The sequence below is a fragment of the Giraffa tippelskirchi genome, chromosome 5 (assembly GCF_054371585.1).
Source record: "Giraffa tippelskirchi isolate mGirTip1 chromosome 5, T2T-mGirTip1v1.2.pri, whole genome shotgun sequence".
Classification (NCBI taxonomy): Eukaryota; Metazoa; Chordata; class Mammalia; order Artiodactyla; family Giraffidae; genus Giraffa; species Giraffa tippelskirchi.
Window position 1 is genome coordinate 91,617,540 of NC_137279.1, and position 19,067 is coordinate 91,636,606.

The 19,067-nt window shown below is 38.6% G+C and overlaps 1 protein-coding gene across 3 annotated transcripts in view; it reads left to right on the forward strand.

Moving 5' to 3' along the window:
* The first annotated feature begins 7,763 nt into the window (after nt 1-7,763).
* The window catches only part of FCRL5 (Fc receptor like 5), a 63,576-nt gene continuing 52,272 nt past the window's right edge, over nt 7,764-19,067 (forward strand). For all 3 annotated transcript variants that reach the window (XR_014054898.1, XR_014054899.1, XM_081494063.1), the window contains exon 1: nt 7,764-7,914. Coding sequence is in view for 1 of the 3 variants with exons in the window: in XM_081494063.1 (XP_081350189.1) it covers nt 7,884-7,914 (31 nt within the window). In the remaining 2 variants the exon portion in view is untranslated. The remainder of the gene's footprint in view (nt 7,915-19,067) is intronic.

Consider the following 19,067-nt stretch of genomic DNA (forward strand, 5'->3'; position numbering starts at 1 on the left):
ACCAATTTGCATTCCTACCAACCACGTACAAGGGTTCCTTTTCCTCCATATCCTTGCCAACATTTGCTATTTGTAAGGTTTTTTTTTTTTGATGATAGCCATTCAGGTACGTGTGAGATGATATCTCATTGTGGCTTTGATTTGCATTTTCCTGATAATTAGTGATGTACCTGTTGGCCATCTGCATTTCTTCTTTGGAAATATATCTATTGAATTCTTCTGCCCATTTTTAAATCTGTTCCCCCCCTTTTTTTTTTGATGTTGAGTAGTATGAGCTTATTAGATATTAACCCCTTATTGGTTATATTATTTGCAAATATTTTCTCTTTTGACATACAAAAGCTTTTCATTAGGTCCCATTTGTTTACTTTGGTCTTTGTTTCTTTTCCCTTAGGCAGTTGATCCATAAAAATATTGCTACAGTTGATGTCAAAGAGTATTCTGCCTATGTTCTCTCCTAAGAATTTTTTCAGATCTTAATCCATTTTGAGTTTATTTTTGTATATGTTGTGAGAAATTATACTAATTTCATCCTTTCACATGTAACTGTCTGGTTTCCCAGCACCACTTACTGAATTTGCTCTCTTCCTTGTGGTTTAATGACTTTTTCTTTCTTTCTTTTTCTTTAACTGTTATATTTATGTTACTTTCTCTTTCTCTCATTCTGGTTTGTTTGTTTGCTTTAGTATTTACTATAGGATAGCTTCGTGGTTACCAGGAGGCTTTCATATAATAACAGAGCACTCTATTTTAAGTTGGTAACAACATAAGTTTGATCCCTAAAGCTCAACATTTTTATTTTCCTCATCACAGTTTCTATCTTTATATCATGTGTATCCCTTAAGTAGTGATTGTAATAGTTATTTTAACTACTTTTGTATTTTAATTTTTATACTAGCTTTATAAGTGATTGAACCACTACCTTTACTATATATTTGTATTCTGTATTCAGTGCCCATGACCCTGCAACAGGCCACTGTCAACCCACGCCTCCACCAGAGACTACTGGACATTCACAGGAAAGTCTGGTTTAGTCTCTTGTCAGAACACTGTTCCTTCTCCTGGCTCCTGGCTTGCACAAGGTTTTGTTTGTGCCCTCCAAGAGTCTGTTTCCCCTCTGTAATCAAATCCCACTGGCCTCCAAAGTCAAATTCCCTGGGGGTTCTTAGTCCCTTTGCCGAATCTCCAGGTTGGGAAATCTGTTGTGGGTCCTAGAACTTTCTTAACAGTATGAGAATTTCTTGGTATAATTGTTCTACAGTTTGTGGGTCATCTGCTTGGTAGCTCTATGATGGGGCTAATGGTGACCTCCTCCAAGAGGGTTTATGCCACATGCTGCGTGACCGAGGTCTGCTGTGCCGAGAGCCCCTGTTCCCATGGTAAGCCACTGCTGACCCGTGGCTCTCCAGGGGACACTCAAACACTCAAAGGCAGGTCTGGCCTAGTCTCTGCAAGGTCTCTGGGTCCTGGTGCACACAAGATTTTGTTTGAGCCCTCCGAGCATCTCTGGTGGATATGGGGTTTGATTCTAAACACAATTTTGCCCCTTCTACTGTCTTGTTGGGGTTTCTCCTTTGCCCTTGGATGTGGGGTATCTTTTTTTTAATGGAATCCAACATTCTCCTGTTGATGGTTGTTCAGCAATGAGTTGCAATTTTGGAGTTCTCACAGGAGAAGATGACACATCCTTCTACTCTGCCATCTTTACCTTCCCTAGGGTCTTGCTTATTTTGGACCTTACAACACAGTCCCACAGAGTGGACACATAGCTACTCTTGAATCAAACCTATTTGGAGCCTAAGCCTGGACACAATTTTTCCTGGTGACTGGGGATTCCTTAAATGTCCCATGAAGCACAGGTGGGACAAAGATCATAATATGTCCCTGTCATCTTACACAACAAATTTAAGGTGACAGAGTAAGAAAGCTAAGATGCTCTTCCCCTTCTTCCCATCCCCCCCCCCGCCTTTTTTTTTTGGTCGTATCCAATCTCCTCCTAGGACTGGAAACCCAAGATGAACCTTATCACTTCCACTCCCACCCCTTCACCCCCAACCCCTTCCCACCCTGCATCCCCATGGTGGGGTCACCAGCCTCTGCCTTTCAGTTACTTCGCCCTTCACCTTAGGAAACATCACTAAGAACAAAGCTAGTGGAGGTGATGAAATTCCAGTTGAGCTATTTCAAATCCAAAAAGATGTTGCTGTTAAAGTGTTGCACTCAATGTGCCAGAAAATTTGGAAAACTCAGCAGTGGCCACAGGACTGGAAAAGGTGTTTTCATTCCAATCCTAAGGAAAGGCAATGCCAAAGAATGTTCAAACTATTGCACAATTGCACTCATCTCACAGGCTAGCAAAGTAATGCTCAAAATTCTCCAAGCCAGGCTTCAACAGTATGTGAACCGTGAACTTCCAGATGTTCTAGCTGGTTTTAGAAAAGGCAGAGAAACCAGAGATCAAATTGCCAGCATCCGTTGGATCATACTAAAAGCAAGAGAGTTCCAGAAAAACATCTGCTTCTGCTTTATTGACTACACCAAAGCTTTGACTGTGTGGATCACAGCAAACTGTGGAAATTTCTTCAAGAGATGGGAATACCAAACCACCTTACCTGCCTCCTGAGAAATCTGTATGCAGGTCAAGAAGCAACAGTTAGAACCAGTCATGGAAAAACAGACTGGCTCCAATTTGGGAAAGGAGTATGTCAAGGCTGTATACTGTCACCCTGCTTATTTAACTTATATGCAGACTACATCATGCGAAATGCCGGGCTGGATGAAGCACAAACTGGACTCAAGATTGCTTTGAGAAATATCAATAACCTCAGATATGCAGATGACACCACCCTTATGGCAGAAAGTGAAGAGAAACTGAAGAGCCTTTTGATGAAAGTGAAAGAGGAGAGTGCAAAAGCTAGCTTAAAATTCAACATTCAAAAAACTAAGATCATGGCATCTGGTCCCCTCACTTTATGGCAAATAGATGGGCAGGGAAGCAATGGAAACTGTGACAGACTTTATTTTCTTGGGCTCCAAAATCACTTCAGATAGTGACTACAGCCATGAAATTAAAAGACACTTGCTCCTTGGAAGAAAAGCTATGACCAACCTAAACAGCATATTAAAAAGCAGAGACATTAATTTGCCAACAAAGGCCTGTCTAGTCAAAGCTATGACTTTTCCAATAGTCACGTATGGACGTGAGAGTTGGACCATAAAGAAAGCTGAGCACTGAAGAATTGATGCTTTTGAACTGTGGTGTTGTAGAAGACTCTCGAGAGTCCCTTGGACTGCAAGGAGATCCAACCAGTCAATCCTAAAGAAAACCAACCCTGAATATTCATTGGAAAGACTGATGCTGAAGTGAAACTCCAATACTTTGGCCACCTGATGTGAAGAGCTGATTCATTGGAAAAGATCCTGATGCTGGGCAAGATTGAAGGCAGGAGGAGAAGGGGACGACAGAGGGTGAGATGGTTGGATGGTATCACCAACTCGATGCACATGACTTTGAGCAAGCTCTAGGAGTTGGTGGTGGACAGGGAAGCCTGGCCTGCTGCAGTCCATGGGGTCGCAAAGAGTGAGAGATGACTGAGCAACTGAACTGATTGACTGGCTTACTATATATTTACCTTTTTACTGAAATATTTCCTTTCATATTTTTTTTTTGTTAGAAATTAAACTTTCTTTTCTGTTTAAATAAGTCCTTTTTTACACTGCTTGTAAGGCCAGTTTAGTGGTGAAAAGTCCTTTAGCCTATGCTTCTCTCTCCTTCTATTCTAGATGATAACTTTTCTGGGTAGAATATTATTGGTTGGATTTTTAAAAATTCTTTTGTTTCAGCACTTTGAATATATCACTTCACTTCCTCTGGCCTGCAAAGTTTCTGCTATATGATCTACTGATAATCTTATGAATGTTCCTTGTACGTAACAAAGTGCTTACTCTAGATGCTTTTAATATTTTCTCTTCATCATTAACTTCTGACATTTTAATTATAATGTGTCTTGGTGTAGGTCTCCTTGGGTTCATCTTAATTAAACTCTGAACTTCCTGGATATGGATATCTATTTCTTTACCCAAGTTAGGGAAGTTGTCATCCATTTTTTTTTCAAGACCTTGGCCATTTTCTCTCTCTCCTCTCCTTCTGGCACCCCCATAAGTTGAATGTGTGTCCACTGAGTTTTGTCTTATAAGCTTCTTAAGCTCTCTTTACTTTATTTATTTATTTTTTATTGTTCTAATTGGGTGAGTTCTACTGCCTTGTCTTAAAGTGGACTGTTTCTTTCTTATGTTTCATTCAGTCTGATGTTGAATATGCCTAGTGTATTTTTCAGTTCAGTTATTGTATTCTTTAGCAGTAATTTCTTTTTCTTTTTTTCTATGAAATTGAAGAAGCACTTCAATTGAAATTTTATTCAGATTGTATCCAACCCTATGTCATAATGTCACATGTTATATATGTCAAAATGGTCTAAGAAATATCTTAAGGTATGTAATGTAATAATCTTTACTGTATGGGAGTAAGACATAAAATGATAAAGGCAAAAGTAACATTTCCTTTATTTGTTACTGTATTCATTCTTTCAAGGCAATATCTTTACTTAAAAATGACCTGTAATATAGTCTTAGTGATACCCTGTGCATAAGCTTTCACTAAGACTGTTAAGATTATTGTCCATGAATCTATGGCCTTTGCAATGTCTCCACAATTATTTTCAGTTTATACTTATCCTCTGAGTCCACAGTTGAATACATTTGATCATTGTCTTCTCTAGCTCACGTCTCTCAGCTGGCATTACCGGGCAAATCTCACTGGCACGTGGGAAGTAGTGATACATAAAAGAGTTCTCAGTTTTCAAATGTAAATATCCTTGGGTTTATTTTGCTATGTGCAGCAGATAGAAAACTGAAATCAGCAGTATTTCTATTTGTCACTTTTTCATTTTTTCCAACTTTTTGTTGACATTTTTCTGTGTCTATTTATTCTTCTCCCAAGGTCAGTAAACATTCTTATGACCATAACTTTGAACATTTTATCAGGTAAATTACTTACTTCTGTTTCATGAAGTTTTTTTCTTTCAAGGTTTTATCTGATTCTTTTGTTTGGAATATATTTCTCAGCTTTCTTTATTTTGCTTGACTCTGTTTTGATTTGTGTACTGTAGAGGTTTCAGTAGCCCCTCCCAACATTGAAGAGTGGCCTCAGGTAGAAGACAAAACTTATCATTCAACTCTGCTCCAACTCTTTGTCATCTCTCTAATCTTTGTGATTCTTCAAATAGCCTATTATATTTTTAAATGCTCCTAGTATTTGAGAATGTGCCTAAATCTCTCAGTGTTCCTAAGAGGAGTACCTTGCTTCAGGCTGTTTGGAAGCCAGAACTCAGGCAGCATCATTTAAAAGTATGCAAATATATACAGCTTTGTGGGAACTTAAACATAAGTCCCACTAGCCAGGTGATCTGATGATGTACTCCAGGTTGCAGTGGCAAAAGCTGGGGCTTCAGACAATGGTATATAGGCTCCTTTTTATTAAAATATATTTGACTTACAATATTACAGTGGTTTCTGGTGTGCAACACAATGAGCAAAAATTTGAACACGAAGAGATGCTCAGTTGCATAATTCACCAAGGACATGAAAATTAAAACTGCATTAAGATAATCCTAGCATACTGGCTAAAATTTACAAGATTATAATACTAATGTCAGCAGGTGTTTTACAGTAATGAAAACTCTCACACACCAGTTGATAAGGTTGGAACTAGCACAACCACTTTCAAAAATAATTTAGCAGTACCTTCTAAAATGAGCCTTCTAAAATAATGTTATAAGCCAGGAATTCTATTTCCAGGTATATACGCAACAGAAATGCAAGCCCACATGTACCAGGAGACCTATACAAGAATGTATGTAGTAGCGTTATTTGTATTAGCTTCAAAAGCAAGTTAAAACTGTTTGTTGCCTTGAGGTCTTCCTGATGGACTGAGATGGAATAATCTCTATTTACCGTTATATGCTTTCCTTGTCTCAGAATGAAGTAGGTAGGATGTACCATAATATATGTAAGTGATATGCATTTGTAGATATGAAATTAAATGGTCCCTTAAGGGATTCCTTGGTGGCTCAGATGGTAAAGAATCCGCCTGCAATAAGGGAGATCTGGGTTCCAACCCTGGGTTGGGAGGATCCCCTGGAGAAGGCAACAGCCATCCACTACAGTATTCTTTGGAGAAGGAAATGGCAATCCACTTCAGTACTCTTGCCTGAAAAATTCTGTGGACAGAGGAACCTGGCGGGCTACAGTCCATGGGGTCGCAAAGAGTCGGACATGACTGAGCGACTTCACACTCACTCACTCACAGTTTTCTTGTCTGGAGAATTCCATGAACAGAGGAGTCTGGCAGGCTACAGTCAGTGGGATTGCAAAGAGTTAGACACGACTGAGCCACTTTCACTTCCACTTTAAAAAGACGAGGATACAGACCCAGAAAGAAAGGGTGGGGAAAACTATTTGAAAATAAGAAACTGGCATTCCTCATGGCAGGTAATGTCAGTATACCAGGATGAAAACCTGACTTTTAAAAAATTATTGAAGCAATTCACATATACAGAAAAAAAAAAAAAAAAAACTATATAGAAAGACTTTGGAGAAGGAAATGGCAACCCACTCCAGTATCCTTGCCTTGAAAATCCCATGGACAGAGGAGCCTGGTGGACTACTGTCCATGGGGTCACAAAGAGTCAGACACAACTGAGCGACTAAGCATATAGCATGTATGCTGCTGCTGCTGCTAAGTCGCTTCAGTCGTGTCCGACTCTGTGCGACCCCATAGACGGCAGCCCACCAGGCTCCCCCGTCCCTGGGATTCTCCAGGCAAGAACACTGGAGTGGGTTGCCATTTCCCTCTCCAATGCATGAAAGTGAAAAGTGAAAAGGAAGTCACTCAGTCGTGTCCGACTCCTAGTGACCCCATGGACTGCAGCCTACCAGGCTCCTCCATCCATGGGATTTTCCAGGCAAGAATACTGGAGTGGGTTGCCATTGCCTTCTCCATATAGCATGTATAGAAAGACATAAAATAAAATATCTCCTTCCATTTCATAGTTCTGCAAATATAACCACTATTTTAGGTTTATTTCCCAGGAAATAAGAAAGGATTCTTATATCAATTTATTTATACATGTACTCTATTTTTTACACTTATCCGAATGTAATATTAGTATAAATAACAATCTACTCTCCACTTTTTTCTCTTCACATTGATCAAGGTTGTCTTGCTTTCTTACATGTGCAAGCTTATCTCATTCTTAATGTCTTCATGGTTTGTCATTATTTAAATGTATCAAAATATTCTTAAGCAATCCTATGTTCATTCTGGAAAAGGAAATGGCAACCCACTCCAGTATTCTTGTCTGGAGAATCCCAGGGACAGAAGAGCCTGGTAGGCTACAGTCCATGGGGTCACAAGAGTCGGACACAACTTAGTGAATAAATCACCACCATGTTTATTCAGTCCTATAATGTTTCTTCCAGTGTTTAGCTATTATGAATGATGTCATAATAAACATTATTTTAGAGCTATCTTCCATGCTTTCCTTAAGGCGTTTTTCCAGCAATAGACGTGTGGTGTCAAAAACCCTAACGTTTATTTTTATCACTTTGATCACAGGGCAGGAAACTTTGATTAGTAGTTAAAGATGGGTACTTCCACTTCCTTTTTTCTAGTTTACTAATGCATCCTGCTCTTTGAAAAAGCTATTTCGCAAATGCCTTTCTTAGGGCTAGGGTGACAGAGTACAACTGTGAGATCAACGACAAAAGCACTATTCCTGAGAAAGCTTCTCTTTTGGCCTCAGTCCTGGGCAGACCAAGTCTTCATGCTGCTGTGGGTGTCACTGCTGATCCTGGGTAAGTAGAACCGCTCAACATGGGCACTGGGTGGGGTTAGGACAGCATCCCTCTACCACGGATCTGGCTTTTTTGGGGGGCTCAGCCCCTGCTCAAAGATTCTTTCCTGCCTCGAGAGATTATGTTCTCTGACTTCATTGTATAGCTCAGAGATTCTTCCTTTGAGGCTGCAAGAGTGGTCAACTTTACAGAGAAGGAAACCACAGTGACTACAGCACTTAAGGGATTATTCATTTTTTTTTTTTTTTACAAAAAAATACTACATCATGAAGTACAGCAAGTGTATTCTGTTTGCTTGTTCGTATAGTCTCATTCAGAGACGACCTTACCTTTCTGTCTGCAAAGGAGGTGTGTATATTCCTTATGTGACAATCCCAGACTGTGGTGCTGGACATGGGAGGGCAAGTTTTCTAATACAAAAGATGTCTCCTTCTTTTGCACACAAATGCAAACGATATCAGTGATTGGCAGTTAAAGAGCACAAAGAGAGGGAGATGAAGACAGGGACTCACAGAGGGAAGTGGGCAAGGCAGGGGAAAAACCTGAGATGCTTGATATTTTTCTTTTCCCCTTCGGGTTTATTGAAGCATAATTGATAAATTAAAATTATGTGTATTTAAGATGTGTAAGATGTCTTGATACACATATATTATGCAATAATTACCACAATCAGCTAATTAGCATTCCTCTCACTTCACATAGTTAGTCACCTTGTGTGTGTGGTAAGAACACTCAGGATCAACTCCCTTAGCAAATTTCAACTTACATTATTATTAACTAGTCACTGTACTCTACATTAGATCTCCAGTACTGCTTCATCTTAAACTGAAAGTTTGTTCCTTTGACCAACATGTCCTCAGTTCTCCTACAGCGTACTCACTGCTGGAAAACACCATTTTAGTCTCTGCTTTTGTGAGTTCAACTTTTTCAGATTGCACATGTAAGTGAGATCATGTAGTATTTGTCTTTCTCTGTCTGGCTTATTTCACTTAGCATAATGTCCTCCAGGTTTATCCATGTTGTCACAATGTCAGAATTTCTTTCTTTCTTTAAAAGTTGAATACTATTCCATTGCATATATGTGTATGTGTGTATACACACACTACCTTTTATTTATCCATTAAACAGAAGACAGACACTTAGATTGTTTCAATATTCTAGCTACTGTGAATAATGTTGTAATGAATATGGGAGTGCAGGAATCTCATTGAGATACTAATTTCATTTCCTTCAGATATATACTCAGAAGTGGGATTAGTGGATCATATGATAGTTTTACTTTTAATTTTTTAGGAACTTCCAGACTATTTCTGCATTACAACTGTGTGAATTATATTCTTGCCAACAATGTACAAGGTTTCTTTATCAACACTTGTTATCTTTTATCTGTTTGATAATAGCCAGTCCAGTTAGTGTGAGGTGTTATCTCCTGGTTTTGATTTGTGTTTCCCTGATTCTTACTAATGTTTGATCATCTTTTTATAAAGTTTTAGAGATTTGTACGTCTTCTATTGAGAATGTCTATTCATGTTCTTAACAGATTTTTAGTCAGGTTATTTGTATTTTGTTGTTTATTTGTTAAAGTTCCTTAGACATTTTAATCCCTTATTTGAGAAATGGTTTTCTTTTATTTTCTCCCATTTCATCGGTTACTCTTTATATTGTTGATTATTTCCTTTGTTTCCAAAAGTTTTAATTTTTGATGCAATCCCATTTGTTTTAGTTCTTATTTCTGTTGCCTATGCTTTTGGGGTCATATCCAAAACTCATGTCCGGGGTCAATGCCAAGAAGCGTTCTCCCTGTGTTCCCTTTTAGCAGTTTTACAGTTTCAGGTCATACATTTAAGTCATCTGTTTCAAGTTGATTTTTGTATATGATGAGATACAAGAATCCAATTTTATTTGTTTTCATGTGGAAATTCAGTTTTCGCAGAGTGATTTATGGAAGGAACTGTTCTTTCCCCTCTGCGTGTTTTTGGTACAGATTTTGAAAATCAGTTCAGTTCAGTTCGGTTCAGTCGCTCAGTCGTGTCCAACTCTTTGCGACCCCATGAACCGCAGCACACCAGGCCTCCCTGTCCATCACCAACTCCCAGAGTTTACCCAAACTTATGTCCATTGAGTCGGTGATGCCATCCAACCATCTCATCATCTGTCATCCCCTTCTCCTCCCACCTTCAATCTTTCCCAACAGCAAGATCTTTTCAAATGAGTCAGCTCTTCGTATCAGGTGGGCAAAATGTTGGAGTTTCAGCTTCAACATCAGTCCTTCCAATGAACACCCAGGACTGATTTCCTTTAGGATGGACTGGTTGGATCTCCTTGCAGTTCAAGAGATTCTCAAGAGTCTTCTCCAACACCACAGTTCAAAAGCATCAATTCTTTGGCACTCAGCTTTCTTTATAGCCCAACTCTCACATCCATACATGACTACTGGAAAAACCATAGCCTTGACTAGACGGACCTTTGCTGACAAAGTAATGTCTCTGCTTTTAAATATGTTATCTAGGTTGGTCATAACTTTCCTTCCAAGGAGTAAGTGTCTTTTAATTTCATGGCTGTAATCACCATCTGAAGTGATTTTGGAGCCCCCCAAAATAAAGTCACTGTTTCCATTGTTTCCCCATCTATTTGCCATGAAGTGATGGGACCAGATGCCATGATCTTAGTTTTCTGAACGTTGAGATTTAAACCAACTTTTTCACTCTACTCTTTCACTTTCATCAAGAGGCTCTTTAGTTCTTCTTCACTTTCTGCCATAAGGGTGGTGTTATCTGCATATCTGAAGTTATTGATATTTCTCCCAGCAATCCTGATTCCAGCTGGTGCTTCATCCAGCCCAGCGTTTCTCATGATGTACTCTGCATATAAGTTAAATAAGCAGGGTGACAATATACAGCCTTGAAGTACTCCTTTTCCTATTTGGAACGAGTCTGTTGTTCCATGTCTTGTTCTAACTGTTGCTTCCTGACCTGCATACAGGTTTCTCAAGAGGCGGGTCAGGTGGTCTGGTATTCTCATCTCTTGAAGAATTTTCCACAGTTTATTTTGAAGATCAGTTGACTATAAAAGTGTGGATTCATTTCTAGGCTTTCTGTTCTGCTCCATTGATCTATATGTCTATTTTTATGCTAGTTTTGATTGTTTTTTATTGGAAAATGATTGTTCTACAATACTTTGTTGGCCTCTGGCATATATCAACATGAATAGTTTTGATTATTACCACAGATTTGTAATAGTTAGAAGTCAGAAATTATGTTTTTTCCAGTTTTGTTCTTCTGGCTCAAGATAGTTTTGACTTATGGGGGGTCCTTTGTATCTATTTAGATTTTTTCTCTGTGATTACTATGGGACCTAAATAAAATATAAGAATTTAAATTAAGAAATTTATTTAAATCAAGTATTAAAACTCTATCCTTTAATTATCCTCCATTTTATTATAGATATCACAATTTACATACATTTACATTGTGTATACATTAACAAATTATTGTAGCTATAGTTAATTTTTAGTACTTTTGTCTTTTTAAACTTTTTTGCTAGAGTTAAAAGTGTTTTACATACCACTATATAGGATTTTATGAGTGTTTATTTCCCCTCAAACTTCATATATTAAAATTTTGACCCTGAAGGTGATAGTATTAGGAGATGGAGCGGCCTTTGAGAGATGATTATGCCATGAGGGCATAACCATCATAAGAGAGATTAGTGCCCTTATAAAAGAGGTGAAAGAGAGTCTTTTTTTTTATTTTTATTTTTTATTTTTTTATAAATTTATTTATTTTAGTTGGGGGCTAATTACTTTACAATATTGTAATAGTTTTTGCCATACATTGACATGAATCAGCCATGGGTTTACATGTGTTCCCCTTCCTGGACCCCCCACCCTCCTCCCTCCCCATCCCATCCTTCTGGATCATCCCATTGCCCCGGCCCTGAGCCCTTGTCACATGCATCGAACATGGAATGTTGTTCTGTTTCACATATGATAATATACATGTTTCAATGCTATTCTCCCAGAACGTCCCACCCTCACATTCTCCCTCAGAGTCCATAAAATTGTTCCATGCATCTGTGTCTCTTATTCTGTCTCGCATATAGGGTTATCGTTACCATCTTTCAAATTCCATATATATGCATTAGTATACTGTATTGTTGTTTTTCTTTCTGGCTTACTTCACTCTGTATAATGGGCTCCAGTTTCATCCATCTCAGTAGAACCGATTCAAATGTATTTTTTTTAATGGCTGAGTAATATTCCATTGTGTATATGTACCACAGCTTCCTTATCCATTCGTCTGCTGATGGACATTTGGGTTGCTTCCATGTCCTGGCTATTGTAAACAGTGCTGCGATGAACATTGGGGTACACACGTCTCTTTCAATTCTGGTTTCCTCGGTGTATATGCCCAGCAGTGGGATTGCTGGGTCATATGACAATTCTATTCCCAGTTTTTTAAGGAATCTCCACACTGTTCTCCATAGTGGCTGTACTAGTTTGCATTCCCACCAACAGTGTAAGAGGGTTCCCTTTTCTCCACACCCTCTCCAGGATTTATTGCTTGTAGACTTTTGGATAGCAGCCATTCTGACTGGTGTGAAATGATACCTCATTGTGGTTTTGATTTGCATTTCTCTAATAATGAGTGATGTTGAGCATCTTTTCATGTGTTTGTTAGCCATCTGTATGTCTTCTTTGGAGAAATGTCTGTTTAGTTCTTTGGCCCATTTTTTGATTGGGTCGTTTATTTTTCTGGAATTCAGCTGCAGAAGTTGCTTGTATATTTTTGATATTAATTGTTTGTCTGTTGCTTCATTTGCTATTATTTTCTCCCATTCTGAAGGCTGTCTTTTCACCTTGTTTATAGTTTCCTTTGTTGTGCAAAAGCTTTTAATTTTAATTAGGTCCCATTTGTTTATTTTTGCTTTTATTTCCAATATTCTGGGAGGTGGGTCATGGAGGATCCTGCTGTGATTTATGTCGGAGAGTGTTTTGCCTATGTTTTCCTCTAGGAGTTTTATTGTTTCTGGTCTTACGTTTAGATCTTTAATCCATTTTGAGTTTATTTTTGTGTACGGTGTTAGGAAGTGTTCTAGTTTCATTCTTTTACAAGTGGTTGACCAGTTTTCCCAGCACCACTTGTTAAAGAGATTGTCTTTTCTCCATTGTATATTCTTGCCTCCTTTGTCGAAGATAAGGTGTCCATATGTGCGTGGGTTTATCTCTGGGCTTTCTATTTTGTTCCATTGATCTATATTTCTGTCTTTGTGCCAGTACCATACTGTCTTGATGACTGTGGCTTTGTAGTAGAGCCTGAAGTCAGGCAGGTTGATTCCTCCAGTTCCATTCTTCTTCCTCAAGATTGCTTTGGCTATTCGAGGTTTCTTATATTTCCATACAAATTGTGAGATGATTTGTTCTAGTTCTGTGAAAAATACCATTGGTAGCTTGATAGGGATTGCATTGAATCTATAGATTGCTTTGGGTAGTATACTCATTTTCACTATACTAATTCTTCCAATCCATGAACACGGTATATTTCTCCATCTGTTTGTGTCCTCTTTGATTTCTTTCATCAGTGTTTTATAGTTTTCTATATATAAGTCTTTTGTTTCTTTAGGTAGATATATTCCTAAATATTTTATTCTTTTTGTTGCAATGGTGAATGGTATTGTTTCCTTAATTTCTCTTTCTGTTTTCTCATTATTGGAGTATAGGAATGCAAGGGATTTCTGTGTGTTAATTTTATATCCTGCAACTTTACTATATTCATTGATCAACTCTAGTAATTTCCTAGTAGAGTCTTTAGGGTTTTCTATGTAGAGGATCATGTCATCTGCAAACAGTGAGAGTTTTACTTCTTCTTTTCCTATCTGTATTCCTTTTATTTCTTTTTCAGCTCTGATTGCTGTGGCCAAAACTTCCAAAACTATGTTGAATAGTAGTGGTGAAAGTGGGCATCCTTGCCTTGTTCCTGACTTTAGGGGAAATGCTTTCAATTTTTCACCATTGAGGATAATGTTTGCTGTGGGTTTGTCATATATAGCTTTTATTATGTTGAGATATGTTCCTTCTATTCCTGCTTTCTGGAGGGTTTTAATCATAAATGGATGCTGAATTTTGTCAAAGGCTTTTTCTGCATCTATTGAGATAACCATATGGTTTTTTTCTTTCAATTTGTTAATGTGGTGTATTACATTGATTGATTTGCGGATGTTAAAAAAATCTTGCATTCCTGGGATAAAGCCCACTTGGTCATGATGTATGATCTTTTTAATATGATGTTGGATTCTCTTTGCTAGAATTTTATTAAGGATTTTTGCATCTATGTTCATCAGTGATATTGGCCTGTAGTTTTCCTTTTTTGTGACATCTTTGTCTGGTTTTGGAATTAGGGTGATGGTGGCCTCATAGAATGAGTTTGGAAGTTTACCATCTTCTGCAATTTTCTGGAAGAGTTTGAGTAGGATAGGTGTTAGCTCTTCTCTAAATTTTTGGTAGAATTCAGCTGTGAAGCCGTCTGGTCCTGGGCTTTTGTTTGCTGGAAGATTTCTGATTACAGTTTCGATTTCCGTGCTTGTGATGGATCTGTTAAGATCTTCTATTTCTTCCTGGTTCAGTTTTGGAAAGTTATACTTTTCTAAGAATTTGTCCATTTCTTCCAAGTTGTCCATTTTATTGGCATATAGCTGTTGGTAGTAGTCTCTTATGATCCTTTGTATTTCTGTGGAGTCTGTTGTGATCTCTCCATTTTCATTTCTAATTTTGTTGATCTGATTCTTCTCCCTTTGTTTCTTGATGAGTCTGGCTAATGGCTTATCAATTTTGTTTATCTTCTCGAAAAACCAGCTTTTAGTTTTGTTGATTTTTGCTATGGTCTCTTTTGTTTCTTTTGCATTTATTTCTGCCCTAATTTTTAAGATTTCTTTCCTTCTACTGACCCTGGGGTTTTTCATTTCTTTCTTCTCTAGTTGCTTTAGGTGTAGAGTTAGTTGATTTATTTGATTTTTTTCTTGTTTCTTGAGGTACGCCTGTATTGCTATGAACCTTCCCCTTAGTATTGCTTTTACAGTGTCCCATAGGTTTTGGGTTGTTGTGTTTTCATTTTCATTCGTTTCTATGCATAATTTTATTTCTTTTTTGATTTCTTTCGTGATTTGTTGGTTATTCAGAAGCGTGTTGTTTAGCCTCCATATGTTGGAACTTTTAATAGTTTTTTTCCTGTAATTGAGGTCTAATCTTACTGCATTGTGGTCAGAGAAGATGGCTGGGATGATTTCAATTTTTTTGAATTTACCAAGGCTAGATTTATGGCCCAGGATGTGATCTATCCTGGAGAAAGTTCCATGTGCACTTGAGAAAAAGGTAAAATTGATTGTTTTGGGGTGGAAACTCCTGTAAATATCAATTAAATCTAATTTGTCTATTGTATCATTTAAAGTTTGTGTTTCCTTGTTAATTTTCTGTTCAGTTGATCTATCCATATGCGTGAGTGGAGTATTAAAGTCTCCCACTATTATTGTGTTATTGTTAATTTCCCCTTTCATACTTGTTAGTATTTGCCTTATATATTGTGGTGCTCCTATGTTGGGTGCATATATATTTATGATTGTTACGTCTTCTTCTTGAATTGATCCTTTGATCTTTATGTAGTGTCCTTCTTTGTCCCTTTTCACATCCTTTATTTTAAAGTCTATTTTATCTGAAATGAGTATTGCGACTCCTGCTTTCTTTTGGTCTCCGTTTGCATGGAATATGTTTTTCCATCCTTTCACTTTCAGCCTGTGTGTGTCTCTAGTTTTGAGGTGGGTCTCTTGTAGACAGCATATATAGGGGTCTTGTTTTTGTATCCATTCAGCAAGCCTTTGTCTTTTGGTTGGGGCATTCAACCCATTTACATTTAAGGTAATTATTGATAAGTATGATCCCGTTGCCATTTACTTTGTTGTTTTGAGTTCGTGTTGAAACATCCTTTCTGTGTTTCCTGTTTAGAGAAGATCCTTTAGCATTTGCTGGAGAGCTGGTTTGGTGGTGCTGAATTCCCTCAGCTCTTGCTTGTCTGTAAAGCTTTTGAATTCTCCTTCATATCTGAATGAGATCCTTGCTGGGTACAGTAATCTGGGTTGTAGATTATTCTCTTTCATTACTTTAAGTATGTCCTGCCATTCCCTTCTAGCCTGAAGGGTTTCTATTGAAAGATCAGCTGTTATCCTTATGGGGATCCCCTTGTGTGTTATTTGTTGTTTTTCCCTTGCTGCTTTTAATATTTGTTCTTTGTGTTTGATCTTTGTTAATTTGATTAATATGTGTCTTGGGGTGTTTCGCCTTGGGTTTATCCTGTTTGGAACTCTCTGGGTTTCTTGGACTTCTGTGACTATTTCTTTCCTCAATTTAGGGAAATTCTCAACTATTATCTCCTCGAGTATTTTTTCATGGCCTTTCCTTTTATCTTCTTCTTCTGGGACTCCTATGATTCGAATGTTGGGGCGTTTCATATTGTCCCAGAGGTCCCGGAGGTTTTCCTCATTTCTTTTGATTCTTTTTTCTTTTTTTCTCTCTGCTTCGTTTATTTCCATCATTCTATCTTCTACCTCACTTATCCTATCTTCTGCCTCCGTTATTCTACTGTTGGTTCCCTCCAGAGTGTCTTTTATCTCCTTTATTTCATTATTCATTCTATATTGATTCCTTTTTATTTCTTCTAAGTCCTTGATAAACATTTCTTGCATCTTCTCAATCTTTGTCTCCAGGCTATTTATCTGTAACTCCATTTTGTTTTCAAGATTTTGGATCATTTTTATTATCCTTATTCTAAATTCTTTTTCAGATAGATTCCCTATCTCCTCCTCTTTTGTTTGGCTTTGTGGGCATTTCTCATTTTCCTTTACTTGCTGAGTATTTCTCTGCCTTTTCATCTTGTTTAGATTGCTGTGTTAGGCGTGGCCCTTCTGTATTCTGGTAGTATGAAGTTCCTCTTTGTTGTGGAGGTTCCTCACTGTGGTTGGGGTTGGACAGTTGGCTTGTCAAGGCTTCCTGGTTGGGGGAGCTTGTGTCGGTGTTCTGGTGGGTGGAGCTGGATTTCTGCTCTCTAGAGTGCAATGGAGTGACCAGTATTAATTTTTGAGATGTCTATGGATTTGGTGTGCCTCTGGGCAGCCTGTATATTGATGCTCAGGTCTATGTTGCTGCGTTGCTGGAGAATTTGCGTGGTATGTCTTGCTCTGGAACTTATTGTCTCTTGGGTGGAGCTTGGTTTCAGTGAATTTATGGAGGCTATTGGATGGTCTCTTATTAATTAATGTTTCCCCTGGCTTTCAGTCTTATTCTTGCAGTAGCCCGAAGACTTCTCCTTCCATACAGCCTCAATAATAAAACTTTTAGTTTAATGGTGAAAAGATTCTCCACAGTGAGGGATACCCAGAAAGGTTCACTGAGTTACATGGAGAGATGAGGTGGGGGGGGTGGGTTGAGGTGACCAGGAGGGGAAGAGGGGAATTCAAATGTGGAGAGAGCAATCTAGCCAGTAAGCACTTCCCTCTGTGCTTTCCACAGTTTGGAACCCTCAGAGTGATTCACAGAGATACATAGAGAGGGGGGAGGAAGGTAACAGAGGTGAGCATGAGTAGAAAGGGAGGAATTAAGAGGGGAGAGAGAGATCTGGGCAGTATCCTGTTCCTGAAGTGTTCTCCGGTACCCAGAACACCCTCAGAGATTCACAGAATTGGGTTGAGAAGAGAAGGAGGAGGGTGGGAGATAGAGGTTCCCTGAGGGAGAAGAAAGAGCATCAATAGGGGGAGAGAGTGATCAGGCCAGTGATCACACTCCTGAGTAAAAATGGGTCCTAAAGATTGGGTTCTTAAATGTACAAAGTTGATATCAAATATGTAAAACAAAGATTAAAAATCTAGAGTAGAGGTTAGACTCTTATAAAACTTACAATCTAAAAAAAAAAAAAAAGAAAGAAAAAAAGGAAACAGTGTAAAAAGAAAAAAAAAACAGTAAAACAGTAAAAAAAAGAAACAGTAAAAAAATGTAGATCAGGAAAAAAAACATTAAAAAAAAGAAAACACAAAAGGTATAAGATATATGTATGTAGTTTGCTTCAAAAATAGGGTTTTTTTTTTTTTGCAAGTTAATAGTGGGTTATGAAAATGAAAGTTAAAGGTGTAATAGAGGACTTGAAGAAAAAGGAAAGAAGAGGAAAAAAAATTTTTTTTTTAATTAAAAAAAAAAAGTAAAAAAAAAAAAAAAAGTAAAAAATATATATCTCCCGGACTTTCTCTGGAGCTGTTGTGAGCAGTGTGGGATCTGCTCAGTTTTAGATAGATCCTTATTCCTGCTTATACTTTTCAAGATCTATAGGTCCTTTTCAATGCAGTCGGTATTAACTACAGGGATCTTAATCTGTTGGCCTGTCCCTTCCAAAGCGCTTCCCTCTGTTTATTTGGCTTCTGTTTGGAGATCTCTTCAGTATCTAATTTCCGCCCTGCAACAAAGCGGTGGAGGTGATCTCTTTAGGTTCGCTTGTTCAATCGTGCTGTGGGGAGGAAGGAACACTGCAATTCTGGCGTGTGTGTGGTAAGCTCGCAGTGTCTCGGCCGCACTGGGTTCGCCCCCGCTCACGGCGTGTGTGCTTTCCCCGTCTACCCTGCTCAGGCTTCAGGTTACTCGGCCGGGGAGCGGGCCCTGAGCTGCGTGCACTTCCCAGGTCTAAGCCGCTCAGGTTCAGGCTCCCAGTTACTCCACAAAGGCGCAGACTCGGTTTCGCCCGCGGCTTGTGCCGTTCCCGGTCGGAGCTGCCCAGGCGGCCAGGAGTTTGGCGAGGGCGCTCTCCCCTGTTGGGGCGGTGCGGCTTATCACCTCCCTGGTCCCCGCCTCGGTTTACGGGCGCGCCCGGCTCCGGTGTGCTTTGTGTCGGTTCTGGGGAGCTGGTAAAGAGAGTCTTCTTAAGCTTCTTCCATGTGAGATAATAGTGAGAAGGTGGCTGTCTATGATGAAGTGGACTGTGCCAGAGAGAGTCAGCCAGTGTTACTAGACTCCAGAACTTTGAGAAATAAATTTTTGTTGTTTATAGGTTACCCAGTATGGCACTTTTGTCATAACAAATTGTATAGACTAAGACACAGTATTTAGCATATTCTGAATTTGATTA